The sequence below is a fragment of the Prinia subflava genome, chromosome 1 (assembly GCF_021018805.1).
Source record: "Prinia subflava isolate CZ2003 ecotype Zambia chromosome 1, Cam_Psub_1.2, whole genome shotgun sequence".
NCBI classification, from domain to species: domain Eukaryota; kingdom Metazoa; phylum Chordata; class Aves; order Passeriformes; family Cisticolidae; genus Prinia; species Prinia subflava.
In genome coordinates this window covers 130,523,392-130,547,101 of record NC_086247.1, presented here as the reverse complement: position 1 = coordinate 130,547,101, position 23,710 = coordinate 130,523,392, and the positions used below count along the sequence as shown (strand labels likewise).

The 23,710-nt window shown below is 38.7% G+C and overlaps 1 protein-coding gene across 3 annotated transcripts in view; it reads right to left on the bottom strand.

The window, feature by feature from the left end:
- The window catches only part of CDK6 (cyclin dependent kinase 6), a 139,098-nt gene that overhangs the window by 75,419 nt on the left and 39,969 nt on the right, over nucleotides 1–23,710 (bottom strand). For all 3 annotated transcript variants that reach the window (XM_063412254.1, XM_063412273.1, XM_063412263.1), the window contains exon 4: nucleotides 4,100–4,267. In XM_063412254.1, the coding sequence (XP_063268324.1) occupies nucleotides 4,100–4,267 (168 nt within the window). The remainder of the gene's footprint in view (nucleotides 1–4,099; nucleotides 4,268–23,710) is intronic.

The following is a 23,710-nucleotide window of genomic DNA, read 5'->3' as shown; positions in this document are numbered from 1 at the left end:
AGACTCGGAAGAGGTGCCCATAAAAAAAGAAGGAAAAAAATGACAAAAATCAAGGCAAAGCAAAAAAAATTCTTTGTCTGGGTTCTCATCAATCATATTGCCTCAGACAAGCATTTACATTTACATTATTTACTAACGGGGAGCATTTACTGGAAAATTACAATGCAACAGTGGGCAGGAAACAGAGAAGTACTCATTCCTTTTTGGAAGAGAGTTTTCATGTCATTTTTTGGTGTTGTTTTTGTTGCTGTAACTAACTTACATATTTGTTTTTACAAAGTAAGTCCCGTTAGTGAAAATTATTTTACGCTCCCTTGCTACTATACCAACAAAATGAAATCCAAGTTCTTGCATGATGTGACATGCAAACCATTTGCGCTGAAGTGACTGCCAGAAATTGATGGAAAGTTTTTATCCTGAAGAAATATTCAAATAAAATGCTAGCATAATCTAAAACTATTCACTGAAAGTAACTGCAGAATATTTTGTGTCCTCTCTTTTCAGAGAATCTATTTAGTCGGGTCTAGTACTCAACAACTTACAGCATCAGCAGAGAATGGGTTGGGTTGGGTAAATCTGAAAACAAGAGGTGTTTTTTTAAAAAGGAAGACATAAACCAATTTTTTTGGCATTTCATGGGGAAAAAACCCCTCAGTAGTGCTGACATCTAAGGTAAAGCACACATGTTTTTAAAGAAAGTATTGTAAGTGTGTTACAAACACTAATATTTTGCCAGATTCACTCAGGATCCTGATGCAGACCACATTTTAAGAGCTGGATACCCCAGCTCCACCTAGATGCTCTCATCACAACTGCATGCACTTATCTCACTTAACATTCTTGTATGCCATGATTCAGCTTAATTTCCTTTCCTTGACTGTAATTTCTTTAAAGCCCAAAGTCGTCAGAAATAGATAAATGGATTGTTCATTCCTTTTTGAAAATACAATTTCAGATTTTCCAGAGACCCAGTTGATCCTTTGCTCAGAGAAAGTTAGAACTGAGCACTCATTTTTCTGCACCAGGAAAAATGTGACAGTTCATTAGCTTTTGCTATACAACTCTAAAATTACAGTCACATCAATCTACCTCCTCTGTCCTATGAAGCTTCTCTGTTATCACAAAGCCTATTCAAAACTTCCCCAAGGGCCAAGATCAGCACTTGGAAAAGAGTCTAACTTTGCATGAAACCAAAAGCCCTATTACCCACCACCTCAGACATCCCCGCCCAACGTTATTCTTTCTAGTGCTTTTATTTCAGACTCATATCAGGTCTCAGTCTGAACACAGCTAAGAGCAGTGATCTCCACCCTGCCCCCCCCAGCCTGTGTAACATTACTTTGAATCTTTTATTCACTCACTGACAGAAATATCAAGAGGTTTCTTTAAATGACAGCCATATGCCTGGACTACCGGTCTGCCAGAAAGATCCTTCAGCATTGTGTAAATAACTGGCTGTTAGAGAGACACTGCTTTGAAGTTACCATTTGCAGCACCCACAGCACTTGGGCTGCATCAGTTTTTACTGGGCTACTTTCATGGCAAGCTCTTTTTGTCCCATCTGAAGTGCTTCTTTGTGAACAATGAATGAGGATGCGTTTTGGGAATGGTCTGATTCTTCAAAAGATGATTCTTGTAGTTTATCTTGCAGTAGGCTTCTCCTCTGAAGGAAACGCTGCAGAGCCCTTGTATTGATCACAATGATAGTCTTTTATCACTGGGCTGTCTGCAGCATCATTATCCAAAGCAAATCTTTGCAAGCTGTGACTTTTATTAATTGATACATGTATAGATATAGTCTGTCTTTGACAATGCAGCACTTTTTTTCTGCAAACACTTCAAAACAAGCTGGTCTCCCTCAAGTCCATGAAAGTTTACTCACTGCCTGGTGAGTAACTGCAACTTAGACTATTTTTGGGATGGTAAAGTCAAGAATGTCTTTATATTTAAAAAACAGAAGTTTGGGGTTTTGGAGCTGTTTTGTTTAGCTGTGCTTCCTGTACTAAGTTTCAGTGGAGGTAAAAAAAAAGGCAGCATTTGCACACCTAAGCACCTAGCCAAAGGTAGAAGCTAAAATCAGAAAAAGAAAATTGATTGCTAAAACACATTTAATAAAAGTTTCTAACCTGAAATCAGTTTGTAGGAGCAGTGAAGACTGACATTTAAAACCATACCACATTTATTTATTTATATTCTAAGCAACACAACAACACAGTTTCCTACATACTCAAACACAAGTTTATTTCGAATATGTTAAATATGGTTTTAGAACAGTTATTAGCTTTTTATTTAATTTTAAACGATTAGTTTTTAACTTAAAAAGGCCATGGTCATAGCTGGTTTTATTTTTTTAAATAAAATAATGACATATTAAGTTTTATGTGTGAGAGCCATTACTTATGTCTATGTCCATATACTTCATTTATCCTTGGTCACAGAATAATTAAACTATTTTAATACTCTTTAGCTTAGCTGCAATGACACTTGGATGCTTATTTGAACACAGTACACACCTGCATGTGGATAATCCCTTAGGCTGAACACCTCTTGTTCACAGCAATGCCAAGAATACCAACTCGTGGATTTTAACATGACTTCTAGCACACAAGTATTAAATACTTGAGTAAATATACACACTTTACAAAACAATCCTGGCAATGTTCTCTTTTGCTGTGGTAGATTTCTGGGTGTTTTAAACTTCCTTCCTAAGAAGACTACATGGTCATGAAAAGCTCCTGCTCAGTTCTGTAGATATTTTTCCTCATTTGGTGCAGAACTTTTCAAAAATGTCCTGCTGGAAACCTTGTAACATTCTGCAGTTTTATCTTAAATTATTTTATGCATCAACAGAAACACTTACAGAATCTGCTACTGACTGGTAGCTGGGAAACAAAATAAGAGCAATTTGGGAAGAACCTTTCTTTCCTTTTCTTCTGCTTTGAGTTACATGACCAATTTTCCCTAATCTCAGCAGCTAGATTCTTTTACCTTTGGATTACACTAAATCCTACAGACAGTGAAAAAAACTAGCCCTACAACACATGTTTACATATGTTTTATGTGACAAGGATACTTCCCTATGTTTAGCAAGATGATATAATTCTGTTGCTTCCTCTCTTCATTTACTCTGATGCCAGATGTCCATAGTTACATCACATGACAATGGGGAGACCCTTGCACAAACTAGTAATAAGAACAAATTGCTTCTTATCAACATGAGCCATGCTAACTTTTACAATACGGTGTAAAATGCAAAGTGGGTCCTTTCAGTTTCTTTTTTCAGCAGTTCTGCCTTTTCTGTCTTTGAAGAGTTACTGTCGTGGCAGTTGGGATATTCAGAACAGTAAAAGGAAACAAAAAAGCTCACGAGCAGGCAAAAAACCCCAAAGATACGCAACATGCACACAGCATGGCAGCTCTTCAATACACTCCAGAGATGCCAAGCTACAGCAGCTGATCCTGGGGGCAGGGCCAGCAAGCGCAGAAATGGGGTCAAAAAGCAAGGAGCTGGCAGGGCTTCTCCGGTAGTCATGGAGGAGAGAGCTAAATCTGCAAGTGAGCTCATGTCTAAGCCAAGGACAACCAGGAGAGCTGGTGAGGGAGGGGCAACAGTGGCAGGAGACCTGGTGATAGTAGGGGTGCTCTTCAACAGCTGGCTTGGGAAACACCTGTGTTTTTGGCTCAATGAGCAGCACGATGGTGCAGCATTTTTGTAAGTATCTGTGGGGGTTTCTTCAGGCAAAATACCTGGGTTTCAGCATGAGCTTTCTCCTAAAATGGATACTTCAGAAACTTTAACCATACCTGTCGGACGTAATTTACACAGCAAGTCGGTATCACTAGAAGCTTGACTGATGGGAGTTTCAGAAAACTAGCATAAACTTCTCCCCCTGCAATCAGTCGTGGTTTAGAGCCAGTAGTCAGTGACTGATTACCTGTACAATGTAATCATCCCAACTTCAATCCTGGCTGGAAAGCAATTCTTTTCAGAGACACAGGTAGTTTCAGTTGTAGACATGGTTCACACTGCCATGTTAACAGAAAAATAAAAGCCTTGGACAGCATTCATTTGAAGCTGTCCAGGGATTTAGAGACTTACCACAGAGGTAAGAGCCATCTGAAAACTGTAGATTCGTGCAAGGCCAAAGTCAGCTAGCTTTATCTGCCCATTGCTGGTTACAAGGATATTTTGAGGTTTCAGATCCCGATGCACCACTCGATGCGAATGCAGAAAATCCAGTCCCCGAAACAGCTGAAGCATCATATCCTATATATAAAGAAGAAATCAATATGCAGTTATCAAGACAAGGTGGCAAGAAAACAAGAAAATCCCCTGTAATAATCTGAAAAACTAATTTAATAAACATTGACTTAAATATGTACACAGGAGATAAAACCAACTATTAATATAAATTGGACAGGATGTTGCTAGAACGAATGGAATTGAACCAATGTCCTTATCGAGTTAATGTATGGTTTCTAGTTGAATTATCTGAGGTTGATTAACAGTTGTATAAAGATTAATCAATTTACTTAAAAAATAGCAGAAGTATATCTCTAAATCCCTGGACAACCTCAAATGAATGCTGTCCAAGTAAGAAAATACATAACAGTTTTCTACACTTTAAACCACACGCCACTTCGCATTCTCACTACCTTATGCTTTGTCCTGCCATGGTGAAGTCAAATTTTACCACTCATTTTAACAGGCACAAGGACATGCTTCAAATAGAAAAAATGTTTAAATTACAAATTTATTTTTTTAATGTTATAGAGTGAAACGGTTCACTTGGAAAAACCCGTTATATAGAACTTACTAAATAGGACAGAAACTACCTTTAGATGAAACTTTAGCACTGAAACACTGTAATAATCATAATTCTGATTCTTCTTTCTGTTTTGTTATAGTGATACAATCTTCCACAACATTTCCACAGCTGAAGAAACTATTTTATCTGTATTCATGTTTTGACAATCTTAGTAATGTGAAAAGAATGAACCAGCAGACTCAAAACCAAATACAAGAAATCCCCTGCATTCCAAATTAGAAGGATACTGTCAACTTGAAAATTGTATTTGTGGAACAGGCAGTTACAAGAAGATGCTGCAACAAGAAAGAAAAAATGGATAAAGAAGTTTATTTTCTGCATGCAATTGACTTGAGCTCATGAAACTGCTGTTCTGTCTATGCTGGTGGCATATGCCCTTTCCATAATCCATGCAGCAGGGTGTCCTCCAATCCTGTTGTTAGCATAACCAAAATGATCTTGGACAAGGGCATGGCATGATAAAGAAAAGAAAAGGAAGATAACTTGGGGTTGGTTCTTTTGTTCTTCTCTATGGACTCGGGCACCTTGCAAGTAAATATTCAAGGCACACTACTGAAACACGGATGTAAAAATAGATCAAAACATTCAGCTTGATAATATTGGTTAAGTTGGACGCATTTTTAAGGTAGGCTTTAGAGATAATGCTAAACAATTTAATACAAAATTATTAATTTCTTGTAATGTTTCCTGATCATTTATATAGAAAATATTATAAAATATATAGATATAAAGTTTGAAAGCTCTCACCTGACCTCTGATAAAACAAAGAAATTTCTGTATACAGCCAGCTCATAAAGCAATCAGCTTTTATTTCAAGATCCCAATGATGGAGATTTTACCATGAAATTATGGATGCTGTGACACTATTATCTTATTATCACCTCTGAAGGAAGGTGGTGAACTGAGAACCCCATTTCCTGCTAGTTGATGCATTTTATTTCCTTTGCTTCCCCAGAAAAAAATGGGAACTCATAATTTTAACAACTGGTATAATACGGTTTGGACCTTTAGAAGAAATACACAAAGCATAATGAATCTTCTTGTATTTATACAATTTTTTTTGCAGTTCAGAAATTTTTAAGAACTTGGGCTACAGCACTGCAGGTTTCAGTCAGCAGTAAAATTAATATATGTCATATCTGGTCACTCTATGCCATTTTAATTTTTATCAGATCCCAGAAGTCTTTGGCTCAGTCTTGCAGACTTGAAGAACATGTGAACAACGTTTAGGCATATGGTTGTTCTAAATATGAACTTAGTTGTTTCACTGAATTTGGGCCTATTTTTTCTTTTTTATTCCAGGTTGACATAGTATCAAATACAAAAATGATTTAAAGAACTGAAGTATTAGTCAGCAGACCCTGGCAAGTCCCTTTTTGGTGACATTTACATATCCTATTCATTTGTCAACTCTATAAACTCATTCAGGCAGTTACCAAACACATCAAGAACATTTTTTCCAACAATTGATGCTGGTTTTGTTTCAACTTTCTTCCTCAAGCTCTGCATAACACAATTCTGCTCTGCTCATTTCAATCTGCAAGCAATGTCTTCAGATTCTAAATTCAGAGTCTTCTTCCAGCCACGGGTAAAAAAAGAAAATATTTGAAAATGGAAACTTTCATTTTCCTTTCTACCCATCAGACTCAAAAGATGAATATCATTTACAGGAGTTCTCTTCATACACAAAAAAAATAAAATGTGCTGCAGTAAAGTGTACTGGGAAAGTGTAAATTTAAAAGATGTTAGGAAGAAGAAGAGCAACTAGAAGGAAAAAAGTGCTATATCTCCTCTTCCAGGAAATTCAGGGTTAGTCCATATAAGCTGTTTTCTAGTATTCAGGCTGGACTGTTGATTACACTTGTTACTTACTATGATAGGTATTAACAGATTTCAGTTCAAAATTATCTGGAAGACCAGTCTGAAGTTTCGTGTGTGTAAAGAAGGGCACTGGGATGTAAAAAGACTGTTTGCTATTTGTGATTCCTTATTGCCCTGTTTTTAAATTTTCAGCAAGTTAGAAAAAGAACAGAATCCAAAATAACAACATAGGCTTACTATTATGAAATTTAAATACAGAATAACAAATGTCGTAGCTTGAAATTTTGTGTAGCACGTAAGGCTAGTCAAAAACTATCAGGCCTTGCTTTTGGAAAATGATTTCATTCACTTGGTCAGCCACTTGCAAGAAACATAAGGCAGGGTCTGGGCTCTGTGTTTTTGACATTGTAACTAACATCAGAAGATACTAACCTTTGCTAGCAAATTGGATAAAGGCTGTAAACATGCACAAGCCAGATCACTTCCTAATTAAATCAGGATAATTTCACTCATCTAACGGAAATGCATCCATTTTTATTAGTGACGAATACCCAGTATTATCTCAATTACCAAGTTCTAGAAATAACTGCAAGAGAGTCTTCATGTGCCCCAAGGATTAGTTTTTTCCATGCCTGCTTTTCTCTGAGAAATTTTCTGTGGTAGATAGTCATATCACACTTTGGAATTATAGAGAAAATCATATTTCCAAAGTTAATTGAAAAACAATCAATTCTATTCAATAACAAGAACCTTTGTGTCTTAAGAGACTGAAGGAACAAGCTCTAATGAGTCAGGATCAAACCTCTAGTGACGTCTATCAGTGTTCTTTGGAAATTGTATGTTTGCAAATAAAGACACAGAATGTGCCTGTTGTTTCAGATTAGAGATTTTGCCATGCTCTAGTATCACAAAACTGATGATAGTTGGCTGTTGCTCGAGTTGAAGATACATGCACACGTTCAGACAATCACAGCTTTACAATTTTTTTTTTTTCTTTTCAGGCTACACTTCCAATGCCATCTGTGTGCAAATATAAAATATTTACCTGTAACTCAATTGAAAACAAAGCTATTTTGGGATGCAATGAGCAAGCACACTTTCTTTAGAGGAAAATATGTAGATTTAACTTTGTAAAAGTCTCATAATGAAAACAGGAGCAGAATTTATTATGGAAATGCTGCATCTTTGCTTGTTCCACCATATAAGGTATTGATGATGATGCTTAGTCAGTCTAACATTTACTGAATTTATCAGCTCTGAATGTTAAGACCAAATTACGTTGAACTTTTCAAGTGACACCATTTTATGTCATGAGTCTCAATAATACACAGAGATATAGCCTGCATATTCTTCCTCTGTCATCAGAGAGGATGGGGCTGGGCTTGGGCTAGGCTGATCAGCTGCTTCTGCAGCCTCTGCCAAAGGCAATATTTATGGCTCACATTTCCTGACTCAGGCAGAGAACAGAAAGCCCTGATTTCCTACAGATTTTTGTCTCCACCTTGTCCCATCCCCTTTTGACTCTACGCTTCACTGATCCCTCTTAACCCTCCTCCAGCATCTGATTCATAAATCCCTCCCAAGCCATTGGCTTCCAAATACCACTCTGATCCTTTAAAAGTCACCCACCATCTTGACTCCCAACAAAAATACCTGTCAATTATCTGCAGCAACGTACTGCTTGTTTAAGACATGCCAGATTCTCTGGAGGACTCTGCCTGCCTAATCCAAAGAGGACGGCATGGCTGAAAACCAAAACATTCAAGTATCTACTCAAAGACAAAAGAAACTATGGAGTTGATTTCAGTGTCAGTGCCTAGGCACCAGCAGGCAGGACTGCAGGGGCCTCAGCTCAGGGACACCAGGGGTTGTGCCCTGCCAGACACGCTCAGCCCCAGCTGGCTCCGACGGACCCACCGCAGTGCACGGCTCAGCCATCAGCCAGGACTGTGGTGCCTCCATGAACAGAAACTCAAGGGCAGAAAAGGCTGCAGGAAAGAGGAGAAGAGAACAAAAGGAGTGAGAAACTGCACAGGAAACACCAAGGTAGAGAGAAGGAAGAGAAGTGAGAGGAGAAAATAGTCCATGGTGGAGAGCAGTTCCACACTTCAGCTCATGGAGGAGGCGGATATTCATGAGGGAAATGCAGCCTGTGGAGATCAGCTAGGGTAGAGCAGGCACAAAGTGTGAGGAGAAAGAAGGAGGAGAGAAGAGCTGCTCCTATGCTGCGGGGGCTGAGGAGAGCCAGAAGTGATGCACAGCCCAGAAAAAAAGCAGGAGGAGGTGTTATTTGAACATCTGCCCCTTTTTTGCCCACCACTTGAACTAGCAAGTATCTACCTCGACCGGCATTAGACTACGTTGATTTTCCCCAGGATAAATCTATTGTGCCCATGATGGTACTTGGTATGCAATCTTCCTCTCTTATCTCAGCCCATGAGCTTTCTTGTTCCTTGTTGCTCTCTACTTTCTGTAGCTAAGGTGGAAGAAGTCAGTGAGTGCCTGGATGGGAGCTTGACTGCTAGACTAGGCTAACCCACCACCATGGTAAAGTATGGATGCTAATTTTTGTCTTGGTAAAGGGCAAACCAGTGAGATGCAACCTGATGGAAAACACCAACAGTTATATATCTTCAGAGAACAAATGCACCCTGAGGTAACATACACTGCATGACTAGCTGCGTGTTATGTGAAGCTCATGCTTTTCCTCCATTGGCTACAATGTGAAGAAAGAAATGCCTTTAAGCAGGTTGCCCTTTGTTACAGTGATAGGAGTTCCTAATACCAAAGAGAGTGATTCAGTGGAAGCCCACCAATATACTCAGTTGTGTCACCAAATAAATGCAACACAGTACAGAGCCTTGCAAACTACAACAGACCCTAAATTTGTACTAACGCACAGGTTTTACGCTTTATTTTTTAACCTGCCTATTTTCTTCTTCCTGCTCTCTTTCTATGCTAACATTTTATAGAGCACACCAATCCTTTGACATCTTCTAACGCTTCTCCTACTCTTCTGTGGAGTATCTCATGCAACTTCACAACTTGCATCCTTCACCCAGAGTTCCTGTCTATCTGCAACTCATTTTCTTTTTGCTGAGCAGAATGGAATGTCCCGGTTTTACATGGCAGGTGTTGGAATACTCATCCTGAACATTTCCTGTAGGAGTGTTTGCGTAAAAGGCAACCACAAGTGTAAACAAAAGGGATGAGTTTTAGACAGCAACATGCAATGAATCAGTCAAGGTAGTTTCATTAAAAGGCTCACTGCCTCTCACTGGAATAGGACCTTCTCAGAGCAGAAGGGGAGCGGGATGAGGTTTCTTTCATGTCCTGCTCAGTTATATCAGATTCCCAACCCTGAATTGCTTTCAATTTAAAGGGTGATTTTACACATGCTGGAATGAAATTTTAAAGAGTGGTCTCATTCTCTGAGGCCTATTTTTGAAGCAGAATAATTACAGCCCTTCTACGGTTATACTTTGTAACAAACAGTCAACATTAATTAATGCCAAAAAAACAATGGCATTCCTGAGGAATTACACAGTACAGATACATGAATAGCAAAAGACATGATTAATGTTGTTACACTGAATCCCGAAGGCATGAGCAATAATGCAGTGATTCCCTATTAAATGCAGTGGCTTTTTTTTTTTTAATTTTTGTCCTTACACTGGGCTGGGAACTCATCACACCAGCCTATCTAGAATGCCATGACTGTGATGGTGGGGGCAGATTCATTTTGCCACTGTGGAGCTGCAGGATACTCTTCATGCAGCTGGCTGGACACAGTGGCTGGAACACAGTAAGAGGCAGACAGATCCCTGCCCTTGTGCCCTGCTCCTTTCCTCAGAAGAAAGCTATTCAGATCAGTCTCCCTGCAGGGCATTCAGAAGGAGGATGAGGAGTCTGTCTTTGCCTTCTTCTAGCCACATCATAGCTCCTAGGACTCATCTATGATCCAACCAAATATATACAGGATATGGAGTTCTTCATATTCCTTACATGGGGTAAATGACTATTTATCTCAGAGTAATCCTATTGCTTTCCATAAAAGTATTCACAGGGTAAGGGTCATTCTTCAGAAGAGAAGACTGCTGTGATACTCCTGTCAATTAACTAGGAAGTATCAAGAGAATATAAACTTCATAGCATGTTCAATTTAAATACATTTACTGTTTTGATAAGAGAATGATGAATTTAAATGATTTATTTACTTAACCTTATTAATCAACCTCACTATACAAGGTAACATATTAATTTTCTGTCCATGGAGTAAAATACTGTGCAGAGAAAGATATATTCAATTTAGTGTATTATTAATGTCTGATAAGCACATGGAAGGAATTGGTCTAATAATTTCTATGCTGATACCCTAAAAGTAAATAATTTGTTGAGAAATAATTAAGTGACATATATTTTTAAACATGAAGTAAAATACTTGTGTAATTATATTTAATTTGTTAAACTATTTTAATCATATAAAAGGTACTTTAATGCACTTAAGAGTAGATTAAAAGACATACTAAAATATATTCTGGTAAACAGTCTCTAATCTATTTTAAACTGCTTTTGTATGAAAGAAAGCACAGCTCATACAAGGCATTTTGGATTATCCAGTCGTCAGGATGAAGAACGCTACAGACATGGACACTCACAAAAGCATTGCATGTATGGATACACACATTATAATGTTTTGAATAATCCCATTGAAGACAAAGCTATCTATAGTAGTCCACTGCAACAAACACTGAAATGAATATAGTTGTGTTGTTCGGTTTTGTGTTTTGTTGGTTTTCTGTGAGTTTTTTTTTAGTGGCTAGAATTATTTGTGTAGCAATTTAAAAGATAAAATACCTGAAGGAGCGGAGTCTATAGAACACTGTTTTGAAGACTGTTTTGGTTGCTATTGGAAGTAGCAAGTTAATCAAGATTAGAAAGTCCTAAATAAATTACTTTGAAACACAAGAATTGGTCAATTAGGTCAGAGTCAGCCTAGTAAAAATGGCAAATGTCACTATTATGCACAGACCTGCCTGTATATTATGAACATTATTTGTCAGTCCGAATCAAAAGCACTGCAACTGTGCACAGGATTCAGGAAAAATACAAAAGTTTAATGGAATTACAAAGGTCCATGGTAGCATTTGAAAAACTTTAAGGCTCACCAGTGCAACTGCATTGTTGTAAGCTTATGACTGAATTTTATGAATGTATATCACAGCTTTCAGAATAGTGAGGCACCGTTTCCCTTTGCTGTGCACTTGTACATAGACTGAACTCAATTCACAGCCACCACAGCAAGCTTAACATGTTCTAGTCCCTTTGCTTAAACTTGCCAACTGCTCCTTCTGAGTTAGAAAAGAACTGCTGAATTTGTACTGCCACAGGAGAATCTGACCTAACGTATTTTGGAGTGCTCTGAACACTCCTCAAACACCAGAGCTCACCAGCAGCAAAGGCAACCTAAGTAGGACTAGACTACAACAATAGATGCACTGACTGTGCATCTACTGCACCTACAAGGACTTGCACCTGCAAGAAACTGCTCTGAGTAACCTTCTGTCTACCCTCCTCAAAATAAGGATCAGGATTCATATTTTTCGGGTTGGTAAAAGTTTCAATCTAAGTACATGTTTGTTTTACCAGAACCTTAATGCTGACAGATTCCCATGCTGATCTCAGTAGCTGTGATCAAACTCAGTATATGACATATCTGCTTATCATCTCTGGGGGACATATGTCCATACACATGCTTGGGTACACATGTAGATGCATTTTATTTAAGTTTAAATAAGTCCTTCCACATCAATTTCTAATTTTACAGCCCAACACCTGTCAAGTCAGTTTGCAATCTAGACCTTTCAAGTTTTACTTTTTCATCTGCTATTTTTATTATTTGATGAGAAGACTGTGCATGACTGAGAAGAAACCTACATAATCAATGTTCTAATTAAGTTCAGTCATTCAGTGTACCAAAAATTCCTGTCGAAGTGGAATTACCAGACATGCAAATGAAAGACACAGCATTTCCCATCTGGCTACTGGTATTTGTCAGATAAAATATGTGAGAATTGAACAGAGGGGAAGTTTGTTTTAACATTCTGACAGAAATTGGTAAATGTGGCACTCTTAGCAAGACATGTCCCATATGGGAAAGTTTTACAGCAAATAAATGTAACTTTGTGATTAACAGTCTTTTTCAGTCCTCAAACCCTTCCACTCTTTGTACCCTGCAGAAAAAAAATGCAAGGCACAGCTTTTAACAGAATTTATGGGTCTGAGCCTATGTAAGTAAAACACTCATGTTTCTTTCTTGTATCTCTGGATGATGATTATCTCAGTTTTGTACATCCCCAAATACCTTCTGGGAAACTTCCTTTCTTTCATTGCAAGCTTTTTATAACTGTATTGGAAGCAGCAATTTCTCACAGAACTTCCTGGTTTAACAAGTTATTACTATTCTGTTCTTTTATTCCCCACAATCCTATACAATCTGAAAAAGAGATGAGGACTAAAATGTACCATGAAATCCCCCAAATTCTTTACTGCCTCACCCAGCTGGTAAAGTTCCATACAAATGACTTGAAATAGCACCTGTGATTTGGATACATTGGCTGTGAAGACCCTTCTAGCACATGTTTAGGGATTGACACCAGCACAAACTTAGATACTAAGTATCACAGCAGGTCACACTGCAGTTTGAATTCCGGAGCACACTTTTTACATAATTACAGCTTCTTTAATTATAGTTGTTAACAGGATAAGTCCTGTAACATTTTTCCTTCAGCTGATGCTATGAGCCTGTTTCTTCTGAGGTAAAATCTAGACTTTGGCTTGACGAAGTCAATCTGTTCTGGAACATTGTGTATACACACCTATCTCTATCACCTTAGTGTTTTCAGTTTTTAAGGACAGTTTTTTTAATTGCTCCTAATAGTATGTAGTATTTCCTTCTTTCATTGTGGGATATCATTGCCACTTCCTCTTCAGACTCTTTGTTTCTGCATTACTGCCCATCTGTATTTTGGGACATCATCACTTGCAATCCTTGTGGAAGCTCTCCTGATATAATCAGAGAAATCAGTCCCCCTCGAAAATCCACAAAGCTGGATGTGACTCCCTTGAACTACTTCAGTATGCTTTGGGGAGGACTGCACAGAAATCACTGTCTCACTCCCTGCCACAATCTACAAACTACAGTAAATTATCAATCACTGATGAGTTGATTGTGCTCCTGTGCATCTCACACCAGTCTTTATGAGGAAAGGTATCAACAAAAACCCTCTTCTCTACAAAGAATGCTGTTCCAGCAGCACTACAGATCTTCACCAGCACCTTCCTGATGCCATTGGCCATAACACCTCTTACTAATTTCCTCAGACTCCAGGAATGGTTAAAATATGGCATATGTTGACAGATGACACTCCTTGCTAACAGGAAGGACAAGTTGCTGTGGGGCCCAGATCTCGGCTTCTCCTTCCCTGCAGCTGTCTGTGGACAGCAGCTAATTGTATCCACTTGTTTTACCTCAGGGATAACGTCTGGAGGGGACCAAGTGCCACAAGCGTACTTTTTTTAACGGTCATTTCCTCTCTGGTGTAACTTGCATGACAGCATGTGACAAGCAGAAATTAATGGGGACACTGCTGTGCCAATACCTCTTGAATTGCTTTGACACTGGCTGCAGGCTGCCTGCTTGGCCACCCAGCCAAGACCTCACATGAAATGTGGCAAGGGGCCCACAGCTCTATTCACTAACAAGCCAGCTGGTCAGTGATTAGAAAGCTGAAACAACGCTGTGCACATACATCCAGAAAAATACTTTACAAGCAGCTTCGGACTTAGGTGATGAAGCACCTTAGAAGAGTAAATCTGTAAATTTATCTTAGGGACTGTTAACTTAAGCTAACACTAGAAATAATGCAGGAGGCCCTGGAAGACGACTGGCCTATGTTGTCACCTAAGTGCAAGAAGGACTAGCCTCAGAACAAAGACTAACATCTTGATGTCCTCAAAATCATGTGCAAATAGCTCAGACCACATGTATTCTGGTCCAAAGGAGCACTCAAATTATGTAAATATATAGAGATTTATGACAGAGTACTCTTCCTACTGGTCTATCAACACCCTGGCAACATTACTGACATTTCTACAGAAAGTCTCATTGAATCTGTCTGCAGTGTTTATACTGATTTGTTTATATGCTGATACATGACAACAAAGGATGAGCCTTTAGAAGCATCCCAAGGGATTTGGATGATCAGACCTCATACACCCAAGGCAGCTTTGTACCTTTCAGACCAGACTTTTTTGAAAACTGTCAGATCCTTGGCTAGACACAAAAGGCTCAAGATTGTTCCTTTAATTTCTCTCTTCAGTTGCTTTTTTAAATAGTAGCCACTGAAAGTGCACAGGCTCTTGATGAAACACCTGACAGCACCAAGAAAACAAGTTATACTTTTTTAAAACTGATAAAAAAGCAGTCAATAGGATCCTAGAGATTGGGAACACAACCATCTTTTAAAATCAGTAAGACTTGGGCACTCAGTTCCTAGGGCTCCTTCTCAGTTATAACTCATTCCAGCAATTTTTGATGAAAAACTTGTTTAAACTTATAATAAGACAGGCCTGATCAATCTCCTGATATATAAGGAAATATATTTGTGGCTTATACAGATACATCAGGGCACAAGGCACTGTAAAAGGAGGTGGCTGAACAGCAGAGTCACTTTCTCAGATAAGAGAAGAGTTTGGCCCAATTTTGAGGGCTTCCGCTGTGGAAACTTTGAGGAATTCAGCATAGTCATGAATGGCACTTGTATGCTGAGGAAGAAGAGGGCCTCAAACTAGGCACAATGAAGTCCAATGAAGTTAATGGGACTCTACCCATCAAGTTTCAAAGACTTAAGATGGTCCCACTGCTTTTTATTATTCCCGTTTCTCCCACAGTCACTGGAACCAACAGCACCTTCAGAGAGATGTAACCAACCTTCATTGAGACAAAAATGTCAGCATAACACCAGCATGACATCAAAATACTACTATTCTCTAAAGTTAGACTTCCTTTAATAAATAGTTAACAGCTTTTATGAAAAATGTGAACACAGAAGTAAGAAGACAATGCCTTCCTAATGTCTGCAGGGAATGCATAAAAAATAAAGCTCAACTGTGTACTTTTACGAAGTCAGTTCAATATCATATATTTTTTTCTTATAGTGTACTTGGCACAGCAGAAGAATCATGATGCTCCTAAGTGCTACAAAATGGCTCAGCATTGGGGTCTATTACTACCCCAGCTCTAGTCATAGGAGTACATTTACTTTGCTGCCTCTCTTGCTCCGTATTATAAATTCAGGTATAATAGTTAACTAATTCATGACCATTGCAAAGATTAACTAGTTAATGTTTGTTAAATACTCCAAAGAACTAGATTTTGCTTTCAGTTATACAGGCTTGTAGTTAACAAGCTTGAAGAAAAATCAATGATATATAGAAGAGGAAAGATTTTATTTTTATACAATTCACGGGGAGAAATAGGCTTAAAAAAAAAACCTGAGAGGGGACAGTGGCCTACTGGAATCAGCTTGTCCAGGATCTCCCTTCTAAGAATTTTACATATAGTTTTGCAATGCTGCTGTAGCATTGTTTGAGCTCTTGAAATAGTCTTCAGGATGAGAGCCTTACTACACCTAAATTAAAAGCAGGAAACAAGATAATCATTTCTTGGAAGCACTCAGCAGATAGAGTTGCTCTCCATGTTTACAGCAGCAATTAATTTGCAATTCTATTAACCTGAATTAAAAACACAATGGCTCCAGAACTAACAGCTTTAAAAAGGGAACAGGAAAGCCCCTCACCCTACAGACAAGGCAAAGAGAAGACATTTTGCAAGAGGAATAGGGCATAAACACAAAGACTTTTGTTTTCACTGAAAGAATGAGAAGTTTGCTGTTAGCACCAGACTAGGGGAATGGCTACCTATTCCACTGCACTTGCATGGTCTATCACTTTCTCCTTTCTTTTCTTATTTCTTACCTTTTCCTTTATGTCCCCCTTCATGAGTCCTGTTGCCCCTTCCCTCCCCATTCCCATTTCTGACCCTTCTTGTCATGCCTGCACTGCACCCTGTTCCACTTCACACTCACTCCCAGGGCCTGTGGCCCTACTCCATCTCTTTGGGATGCTGCCTCCCACAGCCCAGGTGATAACAAGCAAGATAGGTCACTGGAAGATGCCAGCTACTAGCATTCCTCAGCAGCTCACCTCTGGATTTCAGATTTAACAAACTGCAGCAGGCAGTGATGTGACTGTGATGTCTGCTGTGGCTGCAGCGGTGCGACATAGTCCCACACATCTGCTGAGCCTCTCCAAAGTGACACGTGCCACAGCCCCTCCAGTTCTGAGCAAAATGACACTGATTTACATTAGCACATGTTCCTGTAAACCTTGCCTTGTTTTCTTTTGAACACTTGGCTGATTCTAAAAAAAAAGTAGGTATCCTCAACTTACACAATGAGCAATGAGCCTACTTATTTCTGATGTTAACACAATAGACAAAAATCAGCTCTGCTTTGGGGGTGAGAGGAAAGGTGCAACGTGAGAGCTGACAGTCTTCTTGGGAGGGGAGAAGATGGCCTCCAAAGTTTCACAGGCAGAGGATGTTTCCTCCCTTCACCTCCCCAAATATTAAACAAAACAAACTCTAAGATGTTTTTAATAAAAAGCCACTGGTATGTTAGAAGTTAGTGTGCAAAAAGTGCCAATCAATGCAACAAACTGCTTCCATGAAGATATGTCTTTTGAAAGTGAAGCATCACAAAAGATGCATGTGAGAAATGCAGCTTGTGGCATATGCAACATTGCTTCTCAAAAGGGTAATCTGTGACAAGCAGAAAAGTATGCTATTATTATGCAATTTGGAAAACAGAACTTCATGTATTCCTGGGAGTCTCTACTGTAAGTATTCATGGAGAACCTATGAGAAAATAAGTAGCTATGATCCAGACAACCTGGACCACATATGTCCATACTTTGCTGAATCAGGTCCCAGAAACCCAAGTCTTGCTTTCCCTACCAACAAAATAATTACAAATCATACAATCCAATATCAAACTCTATGTTATTCCAAAACTACAGTCAATTAAGTAGAAACAAACTGTATCATCAGAAGGGCAAATGAGAGAGGCTAGGGATCACTATCAAAGGACTTCTGTTTTCTTTTGTTTATTAAATAGCAACTGTATTATTTACTGCAGCTTTGCAAGCTAGTGAGCAGCTGGGTGTGACACATTTCCATGCTCTGTAACCTCTCCTTATGCTTCGTTAGATTCCTTATCAGGAGCAGAAGAAAAGAAATCTCTCTGTTATGCTTTTCCTGTGGCAAAGGAAAAGACAAGATGATGACTTTCCAGCTCATTTCACTTGCACAACGTTCTCATCAATCACCATGGGGTAGGTCTTTGTTATTTTCACTGAAGGACTGTTCTTAGTTTTCTGTCACAATAAAGCGTGACTCCACTAATTAGCAAATCAAGGTTACCTCTACCACATTTGCAAAAGAACAAAATGCAAACATAAGGCTAAAACTACTTCTGAAATATTTTCCAAGGGCCCAGCATGACAGGGATAAACCTAAGTCAACCTAGGTCTAAATTCCTTTAATTGAAACAGAAGTTAAGGTCTGAAACATCCTAAGTAGATGACATAAGGAAGCAAAACTAACCATTTCATCAAGAACCAAAAGTTTTCTGCTTGTTTTGCGACTTTCTGCTCCAGAAACCAAGGAAAGAAACTGTGGTTTATTTTCATATTAAACTCTCTGTGAAGCATGCATCTCTCTGCAGTTTTGGTTCACTATAGCCCACGCAGCTTGGCCTCTACTCTTTTCCTATGTCTTCAACAAGTGTTTTAGACATCAGCAGGAATTATGTGAGCAAACAAAAAGCAAGTAAAAGTGGTATTGTCTAAACAAGGCTAAAACATAATACAAAATGCTTTGTAACACCATCCCTCCTCTAACTTAATGTTTTTATATATATTTTCCCTTTTGGTATGTGATATTTCTCACTGAATGACAGCTATAGACAACATACTATTGTAATAACAAGCACATGGCTTAGAGATCACTATTAACATTTTCAGAATTCAATTTAGACATTTTTATTTAAATGCATGAAACTGTATACTCTTTCATTAACTGTATTTTACATTTGTAATGTTCTACTGATTCTCTTGGAACCATTTCCACTAAAATGCCAACTCTGGGTTGGGATAGCAAGTATTTCCTTTGTAACACTAAGGGAGGAGTATGTTACTGTCAAAAATTCTCTCTAAAAAGTCCTTGCTAAAACATTTACCCTGCAAGTCCGAACACGAATATCTGAAGTTAATTCCAAATGAAAGAATATTTTAGAATGAATCATAAACTAGTTGTTTAAAAAAAAGGTAGCATGCTGCCATTCCAATGCCCCTTCCCTGTTGTAAAACTAAATGAAAAACACCCTGCATTTCCATCCACAGAATATTGTAACATTTTGGAGTGTTCTGAAGTTTCCTAATTGTAGTTATGCAACAGAACTATCACAGCCTAAAACAAAGGACAAAAATTCAGCAGCTGAGTTTATTGGCTTGAAAATTAAGCACTCTTAAAAGCTGGTTAATGTGTCTTCTTGATTATTTTTGGTATTTTAAAGTTATAGTGAAATGCTTCCTATTGTATAGGCAAAAGAAGTGGAACATTTTAGAATACTTACGATTTTTACGGCATTGTTTGTAAAGTCACATATTTAGCAACAGTGAAAACTATTAACCAGTAACTTTATTTACAATTAAGCCATTAATTTCAAAGGGCCCTTTAAGGTATAAATGCTCAACATTAATAAAGACAGAATGCAATGGCATTTCTTGAACTGGTCACAATGGTAAAATACAGCTTCTTCTTGGAAATGGGTATTCTCAAGGGTCATTATTTTCACAGAAGGCAAATAGGATATTCTGTGGCCACAACAGCTATGATATTAATGAAAAACAGATATAAACAAAACAGTCCACCAAGCCTTGTGATCCTTGGAGCCCTTTGCCATTACTGAGTCAATTTACCATGCTGACCAGCTATGACACATTTTTGTGAATTGTCAGAAGTCTGGTTCCAAATGTGCAGACACTGCTTACATCTAAGTTTTGAGGGAAGACTACTTCTTTGCTCTGACAAAGCATTTAAACACAAGCAAAACACATGTTTTATGACTAATCTGAGACTAAGGAAACAATGGTTTCAATTCTTCTTTGTTCTAACCTTAGAATTCATCAGGTCAGTAGCACAGGATAACAACTGATTCTCCTCTGTTAGCTCCTCTAATTCAGTCTTTCAACCTCATTTTTAATATTGAAGCAATCTGTTGACATAAAATTAGGCAGAAGCTTAAGAGCTTTGCTGAAGCAGAGCCTCTGCTCCCTTTGGTTTTTTTTTTCCTTTGGGATTGAAGTTGAACCAGAAAGTGCAAGCATATACTGCAGCATCAGTTTTATGTGTACAGATGTGTTAGTACTGTATAGCTGTAACAGTAAAGGAGAAGTAAGAAGAACCTAAAATAGTGATGTTTATAAGTCTTTGGATAAAGTTTCCAGTCCAAAAATGAAGGACAGATTTGATGCAGGAACCTTTGTAATTTGCTCCTTCTTAATGGCCAACTATTCAGGCTCTGCAGTAAAACAAATGAAAGGCTGCTTGCCCGCTGCTAGTATTGCCCCACAGTCACTCCTAGAGGAACCCCGAGGATCCCATAGTTACACCACAGGATTTGACCTTCTGTGAAGGATTTGTGCTCTGGAGTACCAACACTGGCAAATGCTACAAAATCACATCTGATTTATTAAAACTACAAATAAATTAATCATTTAAATTTCTAAATATTTTCCCTTGCTATTGCCCCAAGAACAAACAACAAACAGTATTTCTGTTATTTCACTTGAATTTCCATTCTGAATTTTCTGTCTTCGGGCAGCTGCTTGAAAATTTACTAACAATGTGTGTCTTTTGTTTGTACTTCTTAAAAAGGGTATTCTCAAAATGGAAGGAAGCTCATTTTATTTCACTTTGAAACCTGAGAAACCTGTAACATGAACCCCACGCTGATTACAGAGCAGTGATACATAAAGGAAGCAGTTGTGTAGATGTGTGAAGTGACTGTGGTGGGGAACAGCAATGTGGTGGAGGAACACTGTTTCACACTAATAATGCTGTTGTAGAATCTGACTATCATGACTCATGTTTAACAAGGTATTGTGTGAAGACCAGTCAAAAAGGAGCCTACCAGTCAAAAAGGACCACCTATTATGGTGGGCAACAAATTCAAGGCTTTTCACACAGCCTCTTCCATTAAAAGCTCACAGACAGAATGGACAAGATAGACCCCAGGTGGAGAAACAGTGAGACAGTTCCATGATGCCACATTTTTATGAGAGTAGAGTCAGGAGGACACGGGCAAAACAGAAAGAAAAGTGATGGAGAGAAAAGTTCAAGAGGAAGGGAAAGAACAGAAGAGTACTTTACTCTGTAAATACGAAGTGAAAGGTGAAAAAATTAGGATGAAAGAGAAGGACAGAAAGAGAAAAGGGAACAAAAAATAGGAATTGTACAGGCAGAGAACATGGAGCTGAAATCACTGAAAGCAGCTCTGAGTGTCAAGAGGTTTTGGCTTTGGTTGCTCTAGCAGCTGAGTGTAGCTGGCTGATGCCCCTGGCTGGTGCTTCTCTGCAGTTCCATGCCTGAAGGCCCGAGGACAGGAAGCAGGGAGGAACCGTGTCTGCTCTGGTATCCACAGGGCGGGACGGGGGCTCTTCATGTGTCTCTCATCTGACACACTGCATAGGAGGGAGAGGCCCAGCTCCAGCTGGGTCTCGTTTTATTCCTTCCTTATGAATGTAACAGCTCAGCTGTCTTGTGATGAGCTATTGGACAGACTTTGGGAATCAGCATACACATGCTTTTATATACACACACATACATATATATACACACAGATACTCATACACACACGTGTGCGTGTGTGTACATGTATGTGTAGTGTGCTTTTACGTGTATACATGTAAAGGCAATATACACAAAGACACTCTCGAGGCACGGCAGGAGAACTGGTGCTACCCCTCATGTATCTGTGTACTCTTTAAGCATCGACGTTGCCAATTCTGGCCTTTTCTGGGCCACACCTATTTTGAGAAAATGAACTCTGGAGACAGTAGAGTGATGATCATAGTTTCCCTTTCTCTCACTCAAATAGCGATTTTTTCTTCAGCAAATATGTTAGAGGACTTTTACAATATACATTTATATATGTATGTGTGTTTATGTGCCTATGTATTCATAAATAATAGAAAATTCTTTCAGCTGATGTTACATTCTACCTATGAAAACATAATACAAAAAAATTCCATCTCTGCCCATTTGTATGGAACTTTGTTTTCTGGCATAAGCTAAATACATCTGCTATGGCAGAAAAGCAACAAATGAAAAATGTCTTGATTAAATCAGTATGCCACTAAAGTAACACACTTCAAATTAATTTTTATTGTGGGATACAATAACCTGCCTATTCACTGGCATAAAACCAGTGAATACAGCTAGTCCAAAAGTATTAAATTTCCCTTCGGGTGGAATAAAGAAAACAGTTTTATGGAAAAATAACTTACTTGATTACTACATTATCTCTTATTACCTATGAGCGGTCTGTGGCCAACTTTAGAATTGTTTTACACTATGGCTCTATAATTGCTGTGAGTAAATATAGACATTTTGTTAATATTCTCAGTTTAGAGAATCTGAGCTGCAGTAACTTGGGTTGACTGAGATGGTAAATGTATTCTGCTCCAATGCTTCTTGTCCCAGATCAGCTGAATTCAACCCTTAGAATCCTGAGTTAGTAAGAAAAAATATGTTGCCCAGTTTTCCCAAGTATCTACCTTGTCACAATTTGTGCTACTGTCTACCCTTCCCCATCTCTGTGTGTTTGTTTGGGGATGAAATACAACTTTGTGGGTGTACTGCATAGGGGATTTATTTCCTTCCAGTGCAGAAAACACTATTCAAAAAGTGATTCTTATCTGCCCCTGCAAAAATCAAGAATGGCTCCTTGAACATCTTCTCTTTACCTCCCATCTGCTGCAGTCCAACCTTCAAATTACTTGTCCAAAGCAGCATATGGCTTGTAAGCAGACTTAGAACCTGGGTAATTCCAAACATTTCAGTCTATTTTTCTGCCACTGCTTTACGTGAATGATCAGCTGCAACAGCTTTCTCTTAATTGCTTTAAATGTGGCATGAAGAGAAAGGCTCTGGAAACATGAGTGACATTCTGCTGATCACTGAGGCAGGATGTGCTCGCAGAGCAAGTTGTGCCTGTGCACCACCATGAGACAAAGGAGAGCATCTCAAAAATACTCTCCACTTAGAGGAACGGCTGGATATAGAACAGTATGGCACTGTCTCTGACATGCTGCTTGGCAGCTCAGCCCCACTTCTGTACCTGATCAACAATCATTCCTACCACGTGCTTGCTCCCCTTCTTTCAGTCTCTTCAAAGCATTTCACATAGCAGTTGGTACCACACTGATGTTCCAGTAGCAAAAAAACAGTGTCATTAATAATTTGAGAGTGTCTCAATGGAATGCCAAGCAGTAGGACCCATAAAGTTTTTTATGCATCACATCCATGTCCAGCTCTGCTGAACTAACAGAAATTAAATGAGCTGATAGCAACATTTCACTTCCAGTGTTCGTAATACTGCAATCTTGCAATGACGTGATCATAAATCCGTTCTACCAAGGCTCAATCTCCTTCTCCTGCCCACAATTCAGAATCTCTTCAGTTTCTTAATTTCCTCTGACTTTCTGAATAAAGATGATTTCTGGCCCTCTGTCTACTGAAAACAATAGCTTCCTTCTGACTTCAAGAAGGAAGTGTCCCTTAGGGCCCTACTGGACTGCAATGCTGCCTTGAGAGTAGGGACTACAAAAGAAAAGTAGGCTGAGATGGCTATTTACAGAACCCTTGATAGACATCA